This window comes from Podarcis liolepis (genome assembly GCF_965112155.1).
Source record: "Podarcis liolepis genome assembly, chromosome: 5".
Taxonomy (NCBI): Eukaryota; Metazoa; Chordata; class Lepidosauria; order Squamata; family Lacertidae; genus Podarcis; species Podarcis liolepis.
Genome location: NC_139556.1, coordinates 23,753,452 through 23,773,369, shown reverse-complemented (window position 1 = coordinate 23,773,369; position 19,918 = coordinate 23,753,452). Strand labels below are relative to the sequence as shown.

Genomic DNA, 19,918 nt, shown 5'->3' with positions numbered 1-19,918 from the left:
TCTGTGACAGCACCACTGGAGGCCCTGCTTTGCTTCAGCTTTTAAAACCAGACGCATGCGCCCTGCACACCAGTGTTTCTCAAACGTGGCTCCTTGGCTGCTGTTGTTTTACTACAGCTCTCATTATTCCTAGCTAGCAGGACAGGTGATCTGGGATGATGGAGGTTGTAGCCCATCAACAGCTGGGGCCCAACAGCTGGAAAATACTGCTCTACACAACTGATGCAGTTTTATGTTTTATATGCATAAGTCTGTCACCACCAAATGTTGTGCTTTCGCGAGAATGGATTTCTCCAAGCAAGTCTTCGCCCATTGCTTCAGCAATCAATTGCCACATACACACAGAGGCCTAATTGTTGTTTCTTTCCATCTATAGGTTGCCTACGCCATTGGCGTGGCTGAGCCACTCTCCATCTCGCTGTTCACGTATGGTACCTCCACAAAGCCCGAACAAGAGCTGCTAAACATCGTACACCAGAATTTCGACCTCCGGCCAGGCGCTATCGTGAAGTAAGCACTTTTACAAGGGGCTTTCCCTGTCGAAGGAGCAAATTTACCGCAGCGCCCTCGCAACCAGAAGTATTGACTACTGAATTTCAAATGCTGAGAAAGCAAAATAGCAAATGCACTTTCTTAGGTGTATCAGCTTTCTTCACTCTGGTTGCTTCCAACTAAATCCTGTTCCAGGATGGTGCAACATTCCAGTAGAGATCTAGTTCTCCTTATTTATGAGGGTTCAGCTGCAGTTCTTAATGGGCTCAGAGTTGCACGCCCAAAGAGCAGCAGCAAGGCAACAAACGAGTTATGCAGTCCAAGGCAGTATCATAACATTTTAAGCAGTCATGGCTTCTCCAAAGCACCTTGGTAACTGTAGTTTGCCAAGGATGCTGAGAGTTGTTACTTGGTTGACCACAAACTTGTTACTCTAGGAGTCTTGGTTGACCACAAACTTGACATGAGCCAACAGTGTGACGCGGCAGCTAAAAAAGCCAATGCAATTCTGGGCTGCATCAATAGGAGTATAGCATCTAGATCAAGGGAAGTAATAATGCCACTGTATTCTGCTCTGGTCAGACCTCACCTGGAGTACTGTGTCCAGTTCTGGGCACCACAGTTCAAGAAGGACACTGACAAACTGGAACGTGTCCAGAGGAGGGCAACCAAAATGGTCAAAGGCCTGGAAATGATGCCTTATGAGGAACGGCTAAGGGAGCTGGGCATGTTTAGCCTGGAGAAGAGGAGGTTAAGGGGTGATATGATAGCCATGTTCAAATATATAAAAGGATGTCACATAGAGGAGGGAGAAAGGTTGTTTTCTGCTGCTCCAGAGAAGCGGACACGGAGCAATGGATCCAAACTACAAGAAAGAAGATTCCACCTAAACTTTAGGAAGAACTTCCTGACAGTAAGAGCTGTTCGACAGTGGAATTTGCTGCCAAGGAGTGTGGTGGAGTCTCCTACTTTGGAGGTCTTTAAGCAGAGGCTTGACAACCATATGTCAGGAGTGCTCTGATGGTGTTTCCTGCTTGGCAGGGGGTTGGACTCGATGGCCCTTGTGGTCTCTTCCAACTCTATGATTCTATGATTCTATGAATTCCCAGAGTTCCCTGGGAACAAGGCTTGACTGTCAAACCACGCTGAGAATTTTTTATTTTGTTTATATATGGCCATCATCACAAGATCTCAGGGTGGTTCGTGGGATGAACTGTAGTTCTGGGAGGAGAACAGGGGTCTCCTTACAACTCAGAGCACCCTTAACAAACTACAGTTCCCAAGATTCCTTGGGGGAAGCCATGGCTGTTGAAAGTGGTATGATACCTGCTTTAAAGGTATGATGCAAATCGGACCTTAGATTTGCTGCCTGAGAAGGCTCTAGCTCCGTGTTTCCCAAATTTGGGTCTCCAGCTGTTTTTGGACTACAATTCCCATCATCCCTGACCACTGGTCCTGCTAGCTAGGGATGATGGGAGTTGTAGTCCAAAAACAGCTGGAGACCCAAGTTTGGGAAGCACTGCTATTAGGCTCTTCCTTTGCTGAAAGGTTTGCTGTGGGCTGTGCAGTTCCTTCAGCCAGGGAAGGGAGACCTGGCTTCAGATGTTAGAGAATCCCAGTATTGTCATTGCTGACTGGCAGGGCTTTCAGGTGCTTCGGGCAGGAGTCCTTTTCATCCCTAGATGGAAATGCAGGGAATTGAACATAAGGTATGTTGTCTACCACTCGGCTGCTGTCATAGACTGGCTGAATGTAGAGGAGTGAAGGTAGGCACCATTTGCGGGGCCCTCAAGGGAAGAAGGCTCAGAGTCCAGGGATTGGTGATGGGTGGTTAGAGGGAGAAGACTGGGAGGAGGAGGAGGTGTCAGAAGCTGAAGAGGTAACAGGGCTTAGTGCACTGAGTCTGGCTGGTGAAGAGGCATGGATGTCCCCCCCCTTCTGCTGTGACAAGCTCCCCTCCCTGCTGGTCTCCCAGGACCAGGAGGGGTGTGAAGTGGGAGGAGCAAAGGCAGGCATGCCAGCGCAGTCTCAGATTGCTTGGGGAAAGAACTTAAGACAGGTGTGGGAAGGCAGGGACCTTCAGTCTCAGCCGCTGCTTCACAGGGGCGAGACTTACCAGAGATGAGTTGCTGTGCTAATTAGGCCTGGACACTCCTGTGCGGATGCTGTTTTTTCTAGACTTAAGTCCATTTAGTGTGATTTGCTGCTGGCCCGCTCCTGTCAGCTACGGCTCCTCTTTAAAGAGGCCCAGTTCCTTCAACAAAGCCAGAATGGGCCATGAAGTGAATGACACTAGGTGTTTCTAGGATACATCACAGAAAGTAAACAGATGCTAATGTAACCAGAGAGAAAGGGGGGAACTGTGTGTGTGTGTGTGTGTGTGTGAACGGGCACACACAAATTCACGCCATATCCATGGCAGCTGCTCTGCCCAACACATATGTAGCTCACTAAATAGGCATCCTAGGCTTTTAAAACAGCTGTTCTTTGCAGCTGCTATTACCTATTACGCGTCTCTGATATTTTGGGCAGTCGCCGTTCCATGCGGGGGAAATTAGCGCGCCCGTTATCCAGCTGTACTTAATGACTTCCTCTTTCTCTCTTTGAATAAACCAGGGATCTGGATTTGAAGAAGCCCATCTATCAGAGGACCGCCTGTTACGGCCACTTTGGGAGAGGCGAATTCTCTTGGGAAGTACCTAAGAAACTGGCCTTTTAACAACCACGGTCCCAACCCCTGAGCTTAAGGGGAGAGGACTCTATTATGAAAGGTGCTTCCACTGACCATCCTCGAAAATAGAAAAAAGTTGTTTTCATGGAAATCGACGCTGTTTGTACTCTCGACATCTCACCACACGCACATACAAAAGATGTTTCCTATTGCTGCTATTTTTGTTTCGTTCCACTTAGAAAAGGCGCAACATAGGACTTTGACCCACAATCAAAACGATGGAATACCAGCCTTCAGCCCAACTTCTCTCCGTTCTTCTGTTCAAATGGGAAGAAAAAATTCCCTCAGGTTCCATAAGCTTCCTTACTACAACTGGACAATTAGAAATTATGGGGTCTAATTTCCTTTCTGCAAATATTTGGTACCTCAAATATTCCCTGGACTCTTGGTGTGGAAGAGGATTTTGGGGCCTATATTCGACACATATTACCCAAAAGGGTTCTGTCAGCTTTTCTTTCATCTCTCTGCTATTCTCTTTCTTTTTCTTCTTCGTTTTTAAAAAAGGAAACTCTTTTCTCTTTTATAACAGCCTCGTGACAAAACATTTTAGATGGGTACATGGCCAATGCTGTTTATCTATGAGCTTACATATTGGTAAAGTTGCCTCAGCCCATTCTAGGCAGGGCTGTTTTATATGCAAAATGTTAGACTATTGCTTATAAGCCCCATGCCGCACCCCATTGGCTGAGCTGCTGTGATTTCAGGGAATGCTTTAGCAGGTCAGGGGAGGAACATTTGGCTAAGATGGGATGCAAAAGCCAAGCGGGAAGGAGTTCCAGATGGGAGATAGCTGACCAAAATGAAGAATACTAGGTCAGCAAGCCTTTTTCAAAAACCCTCCAACTGCTAGAAGGATGTTATGAGGATGAAAGGAAGCCTTTAGCAGCAAGAGAGTACCTTAGACCAAAAAGGAAGGGGAACAGGGCCGGCCCCATGTTTCGACGGGGAAGTGTCATCCTTCACTGTGTGGAAAGGTGTAAATGAAGACAAGAGTCGTTGGCCAGGCAGTATAGATTTGAGATCCTCTTCAGGCAGGAAAATGTCTAGCACTGAATGGAAGATGGAGTAAGACCTCAGTTGAGGAAGTGCAACAGATAAGCAAGAATGCTTTGGGTTTTAGAAAGCTACGTATCGAGTGAGGTGGGCGGGCAAGTGGTGGGGCTGAATTTAGCATTGATAAGAGCCAATCATCCAGGCTGGATGCCCATAGTTTTGCCTTTCATGGTGCCATTGAAAGAAGGGGGGTCAGAAGTGCAGTCCCCCCCCCCCCCGCATCTCAGCGTTATCCAATTGTACTAGAATAGCCTTCTGTCCGGATTCTTGACGGAAAAGCAGCCCTCTCTGGAATGGGATCTGGCACCTCATGCATCAGCGGTTCAGGATCTTAATCTCAGTATTTCACTGTGTAAAGCATCATGTACACTGATGGTGCTATATAAAATTAATTATAACTGTAATTTAATAATAATTAATGGCTGGCACTTAACCCGATCTCAGCATCCTCATGTGCACAGTTTTCTAGAAATGCTGTTTTTGTCAACATTGGAAAAACTTGATATCCTATCTGTGCCTTTGTACAGGCCTCTCTTTACATCCAATTTGAGTTGTTCTTCCCCCCAATATATACACTTTCCCTCTCCCAAGCGATAGCCGCAACAATTTGTATGTCAAAATGAAAGGCATTAAAGTGTTCTGCCCCTTACCACTGTAGGCTTGAAGAACATTGGAGCGCAATAACAGGCACTGGGTCATCATAGTTTGGATACGAAACAGGCAGACAGACTTAATCCTAATTTTTTCAAAGTGTTTTGAGAAGTTCTGAGGAGAAACTGCAACCCCAGTGTGGAGGCAATGGTTGAGACACCCACTAGATGGCATTGTAACCCATATTAGATGCATCACATTCTGCAGAACAAGCCAGTTCAATGGTGGATTGTTTCCTCTTCATTATTGGCAATGTTAAGAAACACCAGCAGCTTAAAATGACAAGGCAGCAGGTTTTGCAAAAGGCGGATTCTTTGGTCTGTCAGCAATAGCAGAAGAATGAGCCTTAAGTAGAACGTTGCTTTTAAAGAAAAGATAGAGGTTTTCCAGCTGAGGTAAATTTATCACCATGCGCCTCACTGTTTTTCACACACCTCAACTGGCAGAAATTGCTATTCTTTCCTAGAAGAAGGAAAAGCTTTAGTTTTCAGATCTGGCAACAAGATTTTGGAAAGCTTATTCGGGCCCCACAGGGCAACCCTCTTGTCAACAGAGAAAGAGGAAAGCGCACCTTCAGGCTACAGCTTGAAATTGGTTTCATTGTGATCTCTTCTCCTGGGGAAAATGTACTTTAGACCACAAAGGAGCAAGCAATCTCTTAAACAAAACTGTCGGCACCCTCAGCAAAGCTTTGTTGAGGTGGGAGTTGAGGAAGCTGCCATAGCAATTATACAAACAAAAGCAGTTTTGGCCCAACCAACTCTCCACACTTCGGTTCTGTGCTCCTTTAGCCATCATCGCATGTCTCCACAAAGAATTGTAGTTTAGTTGAACCTAGGAAGCCACCCTTACAGTCAGGTGTTTGGTTCACTTAGCTCAGTACTGGGAATAGCAAGGTAAAGGGACCCCTGACCATTAGGTCCAGTTGTGGCCGACTCTGGGGTTGCGGCACTCATCTCGCTTTATTGGCCGAGGGAGCCGGTGTACAGCTTCCGGGTCATGTGGCCAGCATGACTAAGCTGCTTCTGGCAAACCAGAGCAGCGCACGGAAACGCCATTTACCTTCCCGCTGGAGCGGTACCTATTTATCTACATGCACTTGGACGCACTTTCGAACTGCTAGGTTGGCAGAAGCAGGGACCGAGCAACAGGAGCTCGCCCCGTTGCGGGGATTCGAACCGCCAACCTTCTGATCGGCAAGTCCTAGGCTCTGTGGTTTAACCCACAGCGCCACCCACGTCCTGGAAATACTCCATTGCAAATCCCTAGTCCCTTCTTCCCATCCACAAACCATTTCCCTGGTTCACTAGAAGACAGTCTTAAGACTGCTATCCTCAGCCCACATACCTGGGAGCAACCTCCCCAAACACGGTGGGACTTTTGAGTAAACATTCATGGGACTACAACCCTGCTCACAGTATACACCATTGTTTTCAGCAGGGTTTGCTTCTGAGTAGATAGGCCTTGTATTGCATTGCAGACCTGCAGTGTGGATACGGTCCTCAAGATTCATTCTAGGAGGCTAGTGCTTGCATACATGCCAACGCATTTAAGACACATTTTTCTTTCATTTCGCATACCTCCTTTCCAGCCACTTGCTGATCCAAATATAATCTTCCCTATACCCACGAGGATTGAACTCGGGGAGAAAGCAAAAGAAATGTTGAATTTGCAGAAGTGTTTGTACTTAATGCCTCTTCTGTGTTTTATGCAATGTTCTGAATGCAAGGGGATCAAGGGAGGGGGTGGTAAGAGAAAGAACTCGCGAGGAAATATCAAATAGCCGCTTTCCAGAACTGTGAAGTATCTTGATTCTGCCAAAGCTCAGCAACTCAAAAAACAGATAAACACTGCAAACGTTTAGGCAGAATCTTGCTAACATCACTCCTTGGTTTAAGAAATTATCACCTTGTTCTAAGAAAGTATATTCACTTCCCTTTGCAAACTGCAGAGGGAGCTTGTGCCTTTCGAAAAGGGGGAGAAAACTAAAAGTCCTCTTAACTCCTCTACATATATTCTTTTGGTTCCCCCCACCCAAAGCTTCTACCCGCTCTGCTCATACTCCATTCATAGAAGTCTCTGCTACCAGCCATGAGAGCTAAATAGGACACCTGTGGTCAAAGGCAGTATATCTTTGAATGCTGGTTGATGGGGACAAACAAGGAATCTGTTGATCTCATGCCCTACTTTGAAGCTTTGCAGAGGCACTTGGTTGAGCACAATTGGAAACCAAATGCTCTGAGAGACAAGTGACTTGCCCAAAGGTAAATACAAAAGATGGGTGGGGCCTGAGCCCCCAAACCCAGGCCACTTCTTTCTCCCTAGTATTTGTTACTGCACTGTAACATCCGTTTTGCAAATGACAAATTGGCAGCTTACCAGAGACCACAAACTGGATTCAAAAAACAGGTGGGGTGTTAGGTCCCTCCATAATTTCTCATTCAGTTAATTTTGCCCCAAAGCATCCAAATCCCATTCAGTCCTACAACATTAAGTTTCAAACCAGACCCAAGAAATCTATATTTTCAACCCTTATTTTCTATCTGCACCCTTCCAAAGGATTTCTCTCTCCAAAAATTAATCCTTAATTGCCCCCTGTTTTCCCTTCTCCAAATAAAAAAGTTACCCACCAGCCCTGTTTCTGTTCACTAATCTTCCTTAGATTCACACAGGCCGCTTCATTTTTCCTTCAATTTTCTTTTCTGTTCAGGAGGACCGCTCCTTTCCCCACCAGTCCCCCCCCCCCCATTGCGGCACCTGTGATGTGCTCAACAAATAGGAACACATGCTATGTCAAAATGAACATAAGGAGAGATCTGCTGGATCAAACCAGTGGCCCAGCATCAGATTCTCACGGGGGTTGACCAGATCCCTATGTGAAGCCTGCAAGCGGGGGAACACAAACTTCCCTCCTCCTGAACCGAATAAGGCAGGAATACAAGCACTGGATAAGGGGTTGCAACTGTCAATCAAGTTTTGCAGCTCAGATCTGGTTAAAGCTTGAGAAACTTCCCAGCCTTGCAGCTCCCAGAGTAAATAAAGGCATTTTGGGCGGGATGTTCGACTGTCAGACGGACACATTGTGCCAGCAACAATGTGGCCAAACCTTTCTTTAAAAAACAAATTCTATACCCTATTTGTTTGCATCACCAGTCTTTCCTTTCTGAAGTCTTTCTGGAGCATATACCTAGTTAAATACACTGTTTGCCAGACCACACGTCAGGTAGAAAGCCAACTGTGTGCTTTACGCTTCTGTTAGCTTATATCAAGCAGATGCTGATAAAATCAATTATATTTCTTTCACAGCATTGAAATAGTGCAGGCTGAGCAAATACAGCCACAGAACCTGCCACTTAGTCATTTGGTGTTCTGTCAGTTTTGGTTTCTCAGTTTACCTGTTTAAGTTCCGTTCACAATCATTCATCAGTTTGCATTTTTTTAAAAAAAGTCCTCACAAAAATTGGTCAGCGCTTCAGCATGCATTTTCCCCAGACACATTTTTGTATGCAATATTCCTCGATACACATTTTCTCTCTCTATTTTTATATGTAATTTCCTGTCAAATTTGAGCTAATACGAACACCTACACACTGCAGTAGCAAGAGGGGACAGGCAGCTGACTAGAGCCATCTTGTGAAAGCGACCCCTGCAAAATCAACATTAATGCTTTTCCATTCACCTGCTTTCCACATTGAAGTTAACAGCGTGATGTTAGCTGCATATGCACAAGGACCAGTAGGTGGCGGTGTGAAAGAGGGTTAGAAGTTGCAAGTAGGGAAATGAAGTTTTGCCTCTCCCAACACGATGTCCCATGTCTCTCTTTGAATCCTATGTGGTGTCAGAATGGAGATTAACTGCAGGAGAACACCTGGTTTCATTTTCTGGGAAGTGAAAATCTATGCTGCATTCTGTAAGAGTATCACAGAAGACTGACATTCAAAGTTAGAAAACATAACAAAACTAGAAACTGGCAAATATTGAATAAATAATTAAGAAAATAAGATTGGCCATTGGCTTCATTGAACTGTCAAACATCGACTCATATTCCAAATGCACATTTGTACGACATGAATACAAGAACTATGAATATCTGATTTCAGTATAGTGCCTCGCCACCATTAATAAGTTAAATGTAACAATTCTCTTTTTCAATACTGTTTGCAAGCAAAGTACCACGAGCAATAAAGGCATTATATGTGCAGAGTTAACAGGGACCATTCTTTCCCTCTGTATCTTTTCAACCACTGATATTCTCAAAGAGAAAATGGAACAAACCAGAGAGGATAGTTAATTGGGCATCAAAAGTCTCAGATGTTGTTTTATATCCAGGATCCTGAATATCAGCATCCGTCGTTTTGCATATATCAGAAGAGGCAAAGCCTGCTCCACATTTACGATGGCGCTTCTCAAGCATCGTCAAGTCCCCGTGCTCACGCAGTCATCTTCAACGAGGCCGGCTAAACAGCTCCCTCCAAAGAGATCTGCGACAAGGACTTCCTCCTGCAGATCAACACGACAGCCGGAGGGAGGAACATCAGAAAGCTCATCACGAACACTGTGGCAAAGATGACCAAGACAATTGTCCAAGGTGCCAAGATGCTTTCCACCATGGCTTTCTACTCGGCCGTCTTGGCTCAAACATGTACCTAAGGGAGAGGGGGAAAAACAAAACAACCACACACCTCACATGAGTTTTCAAGACAGCTCCAGCAGCAATACCGGCTAACACCTCCAAAAATGACGTGAAAAAGAAATAAGTCTGAATTGAGCGTTTTCAAAAGGTTGCCTGTTGACCTGCCAATTCGCCTATGGCGTGATCTATAAAGGAAGTCCTAGTCAGCCCACAACAGGAGGAATTTGCAGATCTCGGGAGCAGAGGAAGGAGTAGATCACTATCCATGCACCAGCCTCACGTTGTGAATAGTAGTTTCTGTGACCCGTGCTTGCCTGAGGACAGGGATGAGGAGCCTTGTGCAACCCGAGGGCCGCAACCAAATGTGGGTGGAGCAGAGACAATGTACATTTTGCCTTTCTGCACACACTCACACACCCTCCTCTTATCCTCCGTTCAGTCGAGCGAAAGGCATGATCAGAATCCAAGGGCAACATTCCAGCCAGGCAAAATTATTCAAGGAGGGTGTTGTTTAAGCAAGGCCAGTGAGGGCTGTCACCTGGGAAGGTGTGTGGCTAGGGAAGCAGTCTAGCTTGGGGAGAGTCCCATGGGTCAGACTAGGACCAGCCCACGCATGAGGCAGGGTGAAGCAGCCAAGCCGGCACCCTTGTGGGCTCCCTGCCCACCCCGCTGCCAAGATCTGCCAAGATCTCGCCAGAAATGGGTGCTGATGCCTGAGCCACTTCTCCATGGATGCCGTGGAGCTGGGGGGGGGCACTTTGTGTTTCACTTCAAGCAACAAAATGTGACAAGCTGGCCCTGGATCAGACAGAGAGGCCTGAAGAGGCCTTTGGTCTCTGCGTGTGAGGTTTCTCACTCCTGCCTAATGGTCTGCTGGCCAGGAGAAAGGACGAAAGAAGAGGACTCTGTTGAAAGCTGTATCCCTCCCATGTTTTTTGTGGACTGCAAGAAGATCAAACCTATTAATTCTTAAGGAAATCAGCCCTGAGTGCTCACTGGAAGGACAGATCCTGAGGCTGAGACTCCAATGCTTTGGCCACCTCATGAGAAGAGAAGACTCCCTGGAAAAGACCCTGATGTTGGGAAAGATTGAGGGCACAAGGAAAAGGGGATGACAGGGGACGAGATGGTTGGACAGTGTTCTCGAAGCTACTAACATGAGTTTGACCAAGCTGTGGGAGGCAGTAGAAGACAGGAGTGCCTGGTGTGCTCTGGTCCATGGGGTCACAAAGAGTCGGACACGACTAAACAACTAAACAACAACAACCCTGGAATAAGCATGAGGAAGTGTCCTTGGATGGAGATTTTTAAAACAATGAGGCATGACAACCAAAGCCAAAGAGAACTATATAGTGGAAGAAAACAAGTTCATTCTTCTGTCAACTAAAATGGTGGCTCAACACAAAAAGTTGGGGCGATATGTGAAGGAAAGAGAACACCAGAACATTAAGAAAACAATCTCTTGGCTTTTTTTTTTTTTAAGCAACTTTCTTGGTTACCTAAGAAACATTGACAGGATTTGGGGAGCAGGGCAACTTAGATGCTCTCTCAGAGCTTTCAGCCAGAAAACAAGAAGCAAAAGAATTGTTTTCAAAATGAACAAACTCTGAATCTTGCTCAATGTGTAAGTACTTAGAATGATCCATTCCTTCTCATTAATGACTTTTGTCAGAATTCTGGTCCATAAAAACAGATCTTGTTTGCTTTCCACTTGAAGATCTGTTTCTTTGTGCACATTGCCCTCGGAAACCCCTCCTTCCTTATTGTTTAACCTGCTGAGTGTCCCCACTGGCAAATTGTGCAAGACTATGCTTGAGAAGGGGAAAAGTCCTTCCTGGAGATCAATTTGCACTTGGAACATACATGCAAATGATACGTTGCTAAGTATGCAGGCATAATTAATTCTATGGCTTTGGAATGCTGTTAGTCAATGTGGGTTTTCTTTTTCTGCACCACACCATCATTATATAACTTTTAAATCACACGAAATATTTTAATTGTGTAGCTCAGTGGTTGAGACTGCTGGCCTAGTTTGTACGACCTGCTACGATGGTGGCACCATTTTTCTTCCCAGGACCTTAATCTTTCAGAGTGTAGTCACATGAATGATGCCAGTCAATTGGTGAGCGTGTCATGATTGAGATGATGTCACAACAGTACACAGCCAATTAGAACTGGTTATGTGCTGATGTAGCTGTGGATAAGGAAATGTCAGGTTCTTCACTTAGATAGGAAGCAGCAGCTGTACAAATATAAGACAGGGGACACCTGCCTTGTCAGTAGTACACGTGAAAAAGATATAGGGGTCTTAGTGGACCACAAACTCAACAGTGTGACGCAGCAGCAAAAAATGGTAATGCTATTCTAGGCTGCATCAAAGAAGTATCATGTTCTGATCAAGAGAAGTCATAGTACCGCTCTGTTCTGCCTTGGTCAGACCACACCTGGAGTACTGTGTCCAGTTCTGGGCACCAAAATATAAGAAGGATATTGACAAGCTGGAATGTGTGCAGAGGAGGGCAACCAAGATGATCAAGGGTCTGCAACCCAAGCCCCATGAGGAACTGTTGACGGAGTTGGGTATGTTTATCCTGGAAAGAGGAGACTGAGAGGAGAAATGCTAGCAATCTTCAAATATCTGAAGAGCTGTCACATGGAAGGTGAAGCAAGCTCGTTTCTCGTGCTCTGGAGGCTAGAACTCAAACCAATGGATCCAAGTTACAAGAAAGGCGATTCCGACTGAACATCAGGAAGAACTTTCTGACAGTTAGAGCTGTTTGACAGTGGAACAGACTCCCTCAGAAGGTGGTGGACTCTCCTTCCTGGGAGGTTTGTAAGCAGAGCTTGGATGGCCATCTGTCTTGAATGCTTTAGTTGAGATTCCTGCACTGCAAGGGGCTGGGCTAGATGACTCTCAGGATCCCTTCCAGATCTGCAGTGACATATTCCATTCTATTTCATTCTCCCACCCCCTAACAATCTCATCCCACTGATAATGCTTAGTTCTCACTGAGCTCTTTTGGGCTTCCTCCCCTTTAGGGATACAGATATAGATATAGATATAGATATAGATATAGATATAGATATAGATATAGATATAGATATAGATATAGATATAGATATAGATATAGATATAGATATAGATATAGATATAGATATAGATATAGATATAGATATAGATATAGATATAGATGATATAGATATAGATAAGACACAGGTATATCTAAAACCTCCTTCTGGTGCTTGGAAGTACCATTCAGAGAATCAGATTGCTGTAGAAATGCTGGGCAAAGATGAAATTTGGTTGCCCCCATTGTGCAAAGGGAGCAGACACCATGCAACATCATGTGGACTCTGAGAAAATTGAGGCTTTTGCCCTTCATTTGCCCTTTCATTTCCAGCAATGAAAAATATATATCCCTAAACTGTTTTTTTAAAAGAGGCTGTAATATTCTATAAATGTATGCTTTTGCCCAATCACTCCATATTTATGCAACTTGTTTCATAATCCATTGTTAAACTTCAAAGGACTATTTTTGGAGTCGTCTAAAGGTCACTTGGTTCATTTTGCTATTGACTATGATAGCCTCGAGCTGGGCACAAGGCAGAAGGCTCTCATGGATCCTCTTGTAAAATATGTTTGATGAACCGATGATTTTCATGATCATATTATATTATAATCATAAATATGTATGACTTACAGAATCGGTTTTAGGAAAAAAAGGCCTTTGTAAGATCACTCTCTTGGACATCCTTATTAGCAAACTAAATATGTAGTGTTTAACGATAGTTGAAAAGCTGAGCTTAAGAGTCAACCGTCTGTAAAACACAACACAGTTCTTTCTTACTCTCAGAGCAAACAGTGAGTTTCAGTTCCTTGTTTAAGTTTTCTGGTTGTTGTTATTGCTGGAGCACAATTGCTTTATCTTTGAAGGATTCCAGACTCCAATGGAAATATTTTTCAGGTAACAGCTGATGGGGGGGGGGGAGAGAAAGAGCTAAGCATCTCCCTTCTGTCTGCTACTTCTCTGCTGAGAATTCCCCCGATTTCCGAAGTGGCTTGTCAGCTAAGGGCCAAAGACTATGACAGTGAGAGCCCTGAATGGATCTCCCAATATCTTTCTATTTCACCAGAAACAGCTGTTGGGGTCGTGGGCTGATTTGGTTTATGCCTTTGCATGATCTTCAATTGCCCTGAAAATGCCGGGACCGTCACAAAAACCATTAAGCCATCACGGCTTCTCCCTATGTCATGCGGAGTCCCAAATTCCCATCTTTGTTGAGGTATGCTAACTGGAAATGGCTTCACACTGGGGGAAGCAGTAGGAAGAGAAGATTGCCAACTGAGGCCTCCCCCTCCACCACTATCACCTCCTTTGCCACCACTCCTGGGAGTCGGAGAAGGTGAGGTGGGGAGAGACTTTTGCTGGATCCGAGAGAGGGACCAGGTTGGCCTGTGGAATAGCAGCAGTAGAAGGAAGGGGAGCAGGAAGGAAGCACGAGGCAATGGGGATTCTGCCACCTTCACCACTGTGGGAGGCTACAACACCCCAGCCTGGCAGGCCCCATAACCACCCATAAAGGTAAAGGCAAAGGGACCCCTGACCATTAGGTCCAGTCGTGACTGACTCCGGGGTTGCGGCGCTCATCTCGCTTTACTGGCCAAGGGAGCCAGCATACAGCTTCCAGGTCATGTGGCCAGCATGACTAAGCCGCTTCTGGCGAACCAGAGCAGCGCACGGAAACGCCATTTACCTTCCCGCCAGAGCGGTACCTATTTATCTACTTGCACTTTGATGTGCTTCCGAACTGCTAGGTTGGCAGGAGCTGGGACCCAGCGACGGGGGCTCACCCCATCATGGGGATTCGAACCACCGACCTTCTGATCGGCAAGTCCTAGGCTCTGTGGTGTACCCACAGCACCACCCACGTCCCGTAACCACCCATACAGCTGGCCAAATAAAAAGGAGAAAGAGAGCCAGGTCAGACCTGAAAAGAAGGTGATGACTGGAGGAGACCCTGGGCAGCAGCAGGTCGTGGGGTGATGGGGAAGGTTCTGGTGGGTGGGGTGCAGGCAAGCCTGTGGGGACTGGAGTTTGAGGGGTGTGGGGAGGCAATTGGGTTATAGGGGCCAAGAGTGGGGGCAGGAGCTAGCTGGGCTTCAGGTGGTGGTGGTTTGTATCATGGAAAACTTTAATAAAGATATTAACATGCAAAAAAATGAATAAATCAGAAAGTTAAAATTAAAAGCTTCCCTCAGCAGTGATACTGATGTAGAATAGAATGTACCAACTTTCATATGAGGAATGTTGGAGGGTATGCCATTGTATGTGGGGTGGGGGTGGGGTTAAGTCAGTTGTTTTGCTGATTTAACTAGCTCCTTCTGTTAATTTCGCGGCAATGGGGAAGGGTACATTCCAGACAGATTGCACAAACCATGTGAAGCTTGGCCCCACACATTTCTGTTAAATAAATCCCTGCAGCACTTAAGTTAGAGCAGATGTAGCTAAGATGGTGCCCTCCAGTCAGAAGCTGTTGGACTACAACTCCTATCATTCCCCCAGTCATTGAACATTCTGACTGGGGATGATGGGAGCTGGCATCCAACTACACCGAGAAAGTGCACCATTTGCTTTCCCTGAGCTAGACCCTTCCTTGGGAGTAATCCCCACTGAAATGAGAGCAACGTCCACCTAGGCAGGTAGGACTGAAGTGCAGAAGCACTGACTTCTGGCCAGAATAATTGTGCCCATTGTCTATATGGCAGGCTGGTTCCCAGAATGCATTTGTTCATTGCTCTTTTGAGGGGGCCTTGCAGAACACTGTTATCTATTTCAATCAGAAACCATTTTGTGTGCTACGCTTTCTTTTCCTCTTTTCGTTTGAATAGCTATTCATCTCGGCAAGGAGAAACAATGCCTCGTCTATATTTCATTTGTGAATGTGATAAGATAAAAATGGTACAAAGAAGCAGAAAACCCCCTCTGTATTTCCATGGTTAATGTGCTAAGATAAAAATAGTACAAAGAAGCAGAAATACAGATTGAGTACCCAAGAATACTCATGCGTTTAACATATTCATTAACAATTATTATAGCTGTGCATAGAAAAATATTAGCCTGAGAATCTACCTCGTTGTCTCAAATAGGACATTGCCTCAGCTTAGCTGCTCAGATCGACCTCACATTTCACCTCATATTCATGGCATATGATTCATTGCCTTGCTTTCCAAAGTCTGAAACTGACTACAACGGAACTATATATAGATGCCTATAACCAATGCCATTTTTCTAGAAAAAGAGGTGCTGGAACACACCACGAACACCTCCCTTGCTCTCTTATGATGGCAATGCCGCTTACCTGAGAAGTGCTGGAACTGAGTTCTGACAAATTTCAGCTGAAAAAAGCCCTGCCTATAGACTTTTAATTTTTTTGGCATAAGTGGGTGAAGTTTGCTGTCAAAGTAACCTCTTCTGAGAGGTTAAAAATGTTGTGTTTCAGTGCAAATAGGCTCAGGGGTCCTTGGCTACACACAGTTAAAAGACTTTTTTTCAATAAAAAGGTTTAAGGACCTTCCCTGTGGCCTATGCTTTCAGTAAGGAGGGTAGGTGCAAGGGTTAAGAAGCCATAGACAAAATAAATAAATAGAACAGGATTCAGTACTTAAAAAAAACAAAACAAAACAAAACAAAACAACAAAACAAAACAAAACAAAACAAAACAAAACAAAACAAAACAAAACACCACTCATTTTGTTCCAAAGTCACAGTCTTTCTGCATCTCTCCCCAAACCACTGTGACAGGAAGTAAAAAGGTAAAGGAATTCACAGACTGAAATATAGTGTTTTCAGTCAAATACCTACATATAGATGTAGATGCCTGATAAGCATCTCAGAGGAGGGCATTCTGGTGGGGAAAGGCCAACGCAGAAAGGTTCTCTCATTGGTTGAGACCTTCCAAATTTCAGGAAGCAGGTGTTGGACAATTATTTTAGTGAAGGGTGGGGCAGAGGCAGATTTAGGGCAGTGTGTGGAGCGTAGAGGTGCTACAGGGCATTTTAAGCAATGGCGAATTTCAAGCACAGTGGTACCTTGGTTTGCAACCATTTTGGATTACAACCGTTTTGGATTACAAACATGTCAAACCCTGAAGTGTGTGCCCCTTTTTTTGGATTACAACCCATTTTTTATTTTAATTACAACCAAATTTTTTCTTTGGAGGCCCTATTGGCGAAAGCACGACTTGGATTACAACCTGTTTTGGTTTACAACTGGACGTCCGGAAGGGATTATGGTTGTAAACCAAGGTATCACTATATTCAAAACCACTTCACACTTACCATTCCACTGCAACAAAGTACTTTGCCCTATCCTTAGAACAGCCCTGTGAGGTGGGTACACACATTTATCCAAATGTTGCAGACAAAGGCTGAGAAAACTCTAGGTCTCATGAAGAAATTCTGTTGCGTGGATGGGAAAGCAAAATGCATACCAGAGATGATAATCTTCCTGGCTCATTTCTCACTCGGTTAGCCACTCCATTGCGCTAAATTAATCGTTTTATGACACTGCATTAGGAAATGCACTAAGTTTTTTTTTACGTGTGTGTGTGTTTTGCTTCATAGACATAATCAGTACCATAACCATCCTGCAAGAATGACAGATCGGAGGATAATTTTGGCAGGTTGACTATTAATGATACTATTTAAAACCGTGAATTGTTCATGTGCCATTAAGATGACCAGATACAAAGGAGAAGACAGATCCAGTTCTTTTAACAGCTGTGCAGACAGAACAATGCTGGTCAGCTTTGCATGCAAAGTTGAACCTACCCAAACTGCATCTTCTGCACCACTGTTAAAAGCATTGGAATCCTGCCTTGAGCTGTGCTGATCAATTTCTTTGGGGCCATTTGTTGTGTAGAATTAAAACCAAGCTCTCCTGAAGCGTGGGATGTGGGTGGCGCTGTGGGTTAAACCACAGAGCTTAGCACTTGCCGATCAGAAGGTCGGCGGTTCGAATCCCCGCAACGGGGTGAGCTCCTGTTGTTCGGTCCCTGCTCCTGCCAACCTAGCAGTTCGAAGGCACGTCAAAGTGCAAGTAGATAGTAGGTACCGCTCCGGTGGGAAGGTAAATGACATTTCCGTGCACTGCTCTGGTTTGCCAGAAGCGGCTTAGTCATGCTAGCCACATGACCCAGAAGCTGTATGCAGACTTCCTCGGCCAGTAAAGCGAGATGAGCACCACAACCCCAGAGTCGGCCACAACTGGACCTAACGGTCAGGGGTCCCTTTACCCTTTACCTCCTGAAGAGTATTTTTTTGTGGGTAGACGTTTCTCTGAAATTGCCTTGAGAGCAACACTGCATCATGTCGCATCCCTCCCAAGGCATTCTGGGAAGTGTGGCCAAAAGAAGCAGGGTCTTTTCACAAGGGTCTTTCCACAGCTTCCCACTAGGCAGATTTTGGTCAGAAGCCCACTCTGGTTAGGCAACAATTCCCTCCTCAAAATTTCAGATGATTCTCTTCTTCAAGAAAACACACCAGAAATATCAGCCCCTGTTTTCTCAGGATAATAATATTTTCAGGCAAACGTGAGGAGGATTCTATCAGAATAGGTCACCAAACATTTATTTTAAACCTAACCTTTTAGGAAAAGCAAGGCTTCCATCACAGTATCACGCTAGGCTGCATTTATTGTAGTCAAGAGAGACAGTTTACCACACACAACACACACACAGTATAATTTAGAGGTCTGGTCTTTCCAGTCTTACCTGCTTTTATAAAATATTTTTGCCTCCACGTGCCTTTGATCTCGACTCAAGTTGCTCTTTGTTGTAGGTTTTTATTCAGGGTTGCCAAACTGAAGTAAAGAACATTTTCTTCCCGCAAAACCTTCCAGCTGTTTAATGAAGCTGTCAAAAAGCAAGGGAGACTAGCAATCTCTAGGACACCAGGGATCAGGCAATAGCTGGTATTACAGTAGAAATAGACAACTATTTGGAGTAGGGTGCCTGTATCACCTCCCACCTGCTTGCTCTTAAAGCAACACCGTCCATTTAGGGAAATTTCCATGCAGCTTTCCATCTGCTCCTGCTCTGTTTGCTTCCCACAGTTTGGGCGAAATACAAACTGGACAAGGTGGCTTTGCACCCCTCAGAGGTTTTACGAGAAGGACAAATGAGTCATTGGTACATTCTCGTTAAAGCCATTTACATTGGAGGTGGCGGGGATGCTGCTATAATTGATGTCGTGCTGTGTACGCCGAGCCAATTACTTTTCAGGAGCTGTAAAGACAACTGCTGAATTTGCTGGACTTTGCCTGTGATTCGGTTTCAGATTTCGAACTGAAAATTGCACGCATCTTTAGCCTTGCCAACTTTCCAAATGATTACTGTTTTATTGATTTCCAGTATTACAAAAGGAGGGAGATACAAAAACAAAATCCCAATTTACTCCCCTCCTCCCTCTGGCACGGATCAGACTATTTAAGCTTGCCAAAGTCCAGTCTATAACTGCATCTTGAAATGTAGACATTTAGCTGGTGATCATGTTTATTATTGTGTTGGGAAAAGCTTCGCCTGTACACCCTACTGCTCCTAAGGGTATGAGAGCAAGCACTAGTCGTTCAGTTAATCTGCATATTAATTTGGCTGATGTGGAAATTCAATCTATTCGCTGCTTTGAGGGACATCTTTAGGAGAAAAAAAGGCTAAGGAGCAAACCCTACACAAATTTGGAGCAGAGTCCCTAAGATGGTTGGATGGTGCTTTGCATTCCTCCTTCTGGCGACTCCTGCAGCCAAGCTGGTGCCAAACGTATTGCTCTGTTTTCCTTTGGACCACATCAGCGAGACCAAGAGTGGGGTCTTCTTGTCTGCGCAGCCGAGGACCTCCACACATACTGCCCAGGCTTGTACCCCGGGGAAGTCACTTCAGTGCAGCTAACGCAGCAAAAACAATGCAGGGGGCAGCAGTTATGAGTTGCCAGTCTCTACAGCCACAGCAGGCGCTGTGATTCTCCAGGAGTTTGGCTTCACCCCCAGTGTGGCCATTTCTTTGGAGGAGCCCACATAAAAGCACTCCCCACCCTGCTGCTGTCATACCTAATGGGCTCTTTGGTAATCCTAGGATTTGACGGGGTATTTTTATATGTGTGAAAGTAGTTTTCCACATAGTTCTAAAGGACTTAACTGCCTGATAAGCCTGCTTCAGATGGAATTCCTAGAATGAGGCAGGGAGGGAAGGAAAACCTCCTTTGTAGGGTTGTTATCGTCCGACTCAGAGGAGGTGCCTATGTATTTAAGATTCTAGTTCTGTTACAGAGATGCACTGCACCAACCCCTGCCGTATTATAACAA

At 45.1% G+C, this 19,918-nt stretch overlaps 1 protein-coding gene and 1 long non-coding RNA gene across 4 annotated transcripts in view; one reads left to right on the top strand and one right to left on the bottom strand.

The window, feature by feature from the left end:
- The window catches only part of MAT1A (methionine adenosyltransferase 1A), a 28,308-nt gene extending 23,383 nt beyond the window's left edge, over positions 1-4,925 (top strand). For 2 of the 3 annotated variants that reach the window (XR_014525920.1, XR_014525921.1), the window contains 2 exons: positions 39-510; positions 3,109-4,925. Coding sequence is in view for 1 of the 3 variants with exons in the window: in XM_083502782.1 (XP_083358908.1) it covers positions 377-510; positions 3,109-3,211 (237 nt within the window). In the remaining 2 variants the exon portion in view is untranslated. The remainder of the gene's footprint in view (positions 1-38; positions 511-3,108) is intronic. The other variant, XM_083502782.1, reaches the window with a different exon arrangement.
- Positions 4,926-5,672: 747 nt separating this feature from the next.
- LOC310706626 lies at positions 5,673-18,603 on the bottom strand. Its single transcript, XR_014525951.1, has 4 exons — positions 18,589-18,603; positions 18,333-18,473; positions 6,162-9,573; positions 5,673-5,802 (listed from the first exon to the last, which is right to left on the bottom strand). It is a non-coding gene; the product is annotated as an uncharacterized lncRNA (long non-coding RNA).
- Between the last annotated feature and the right edge of the window lie 1,315 nt (positions 18,604-19,918).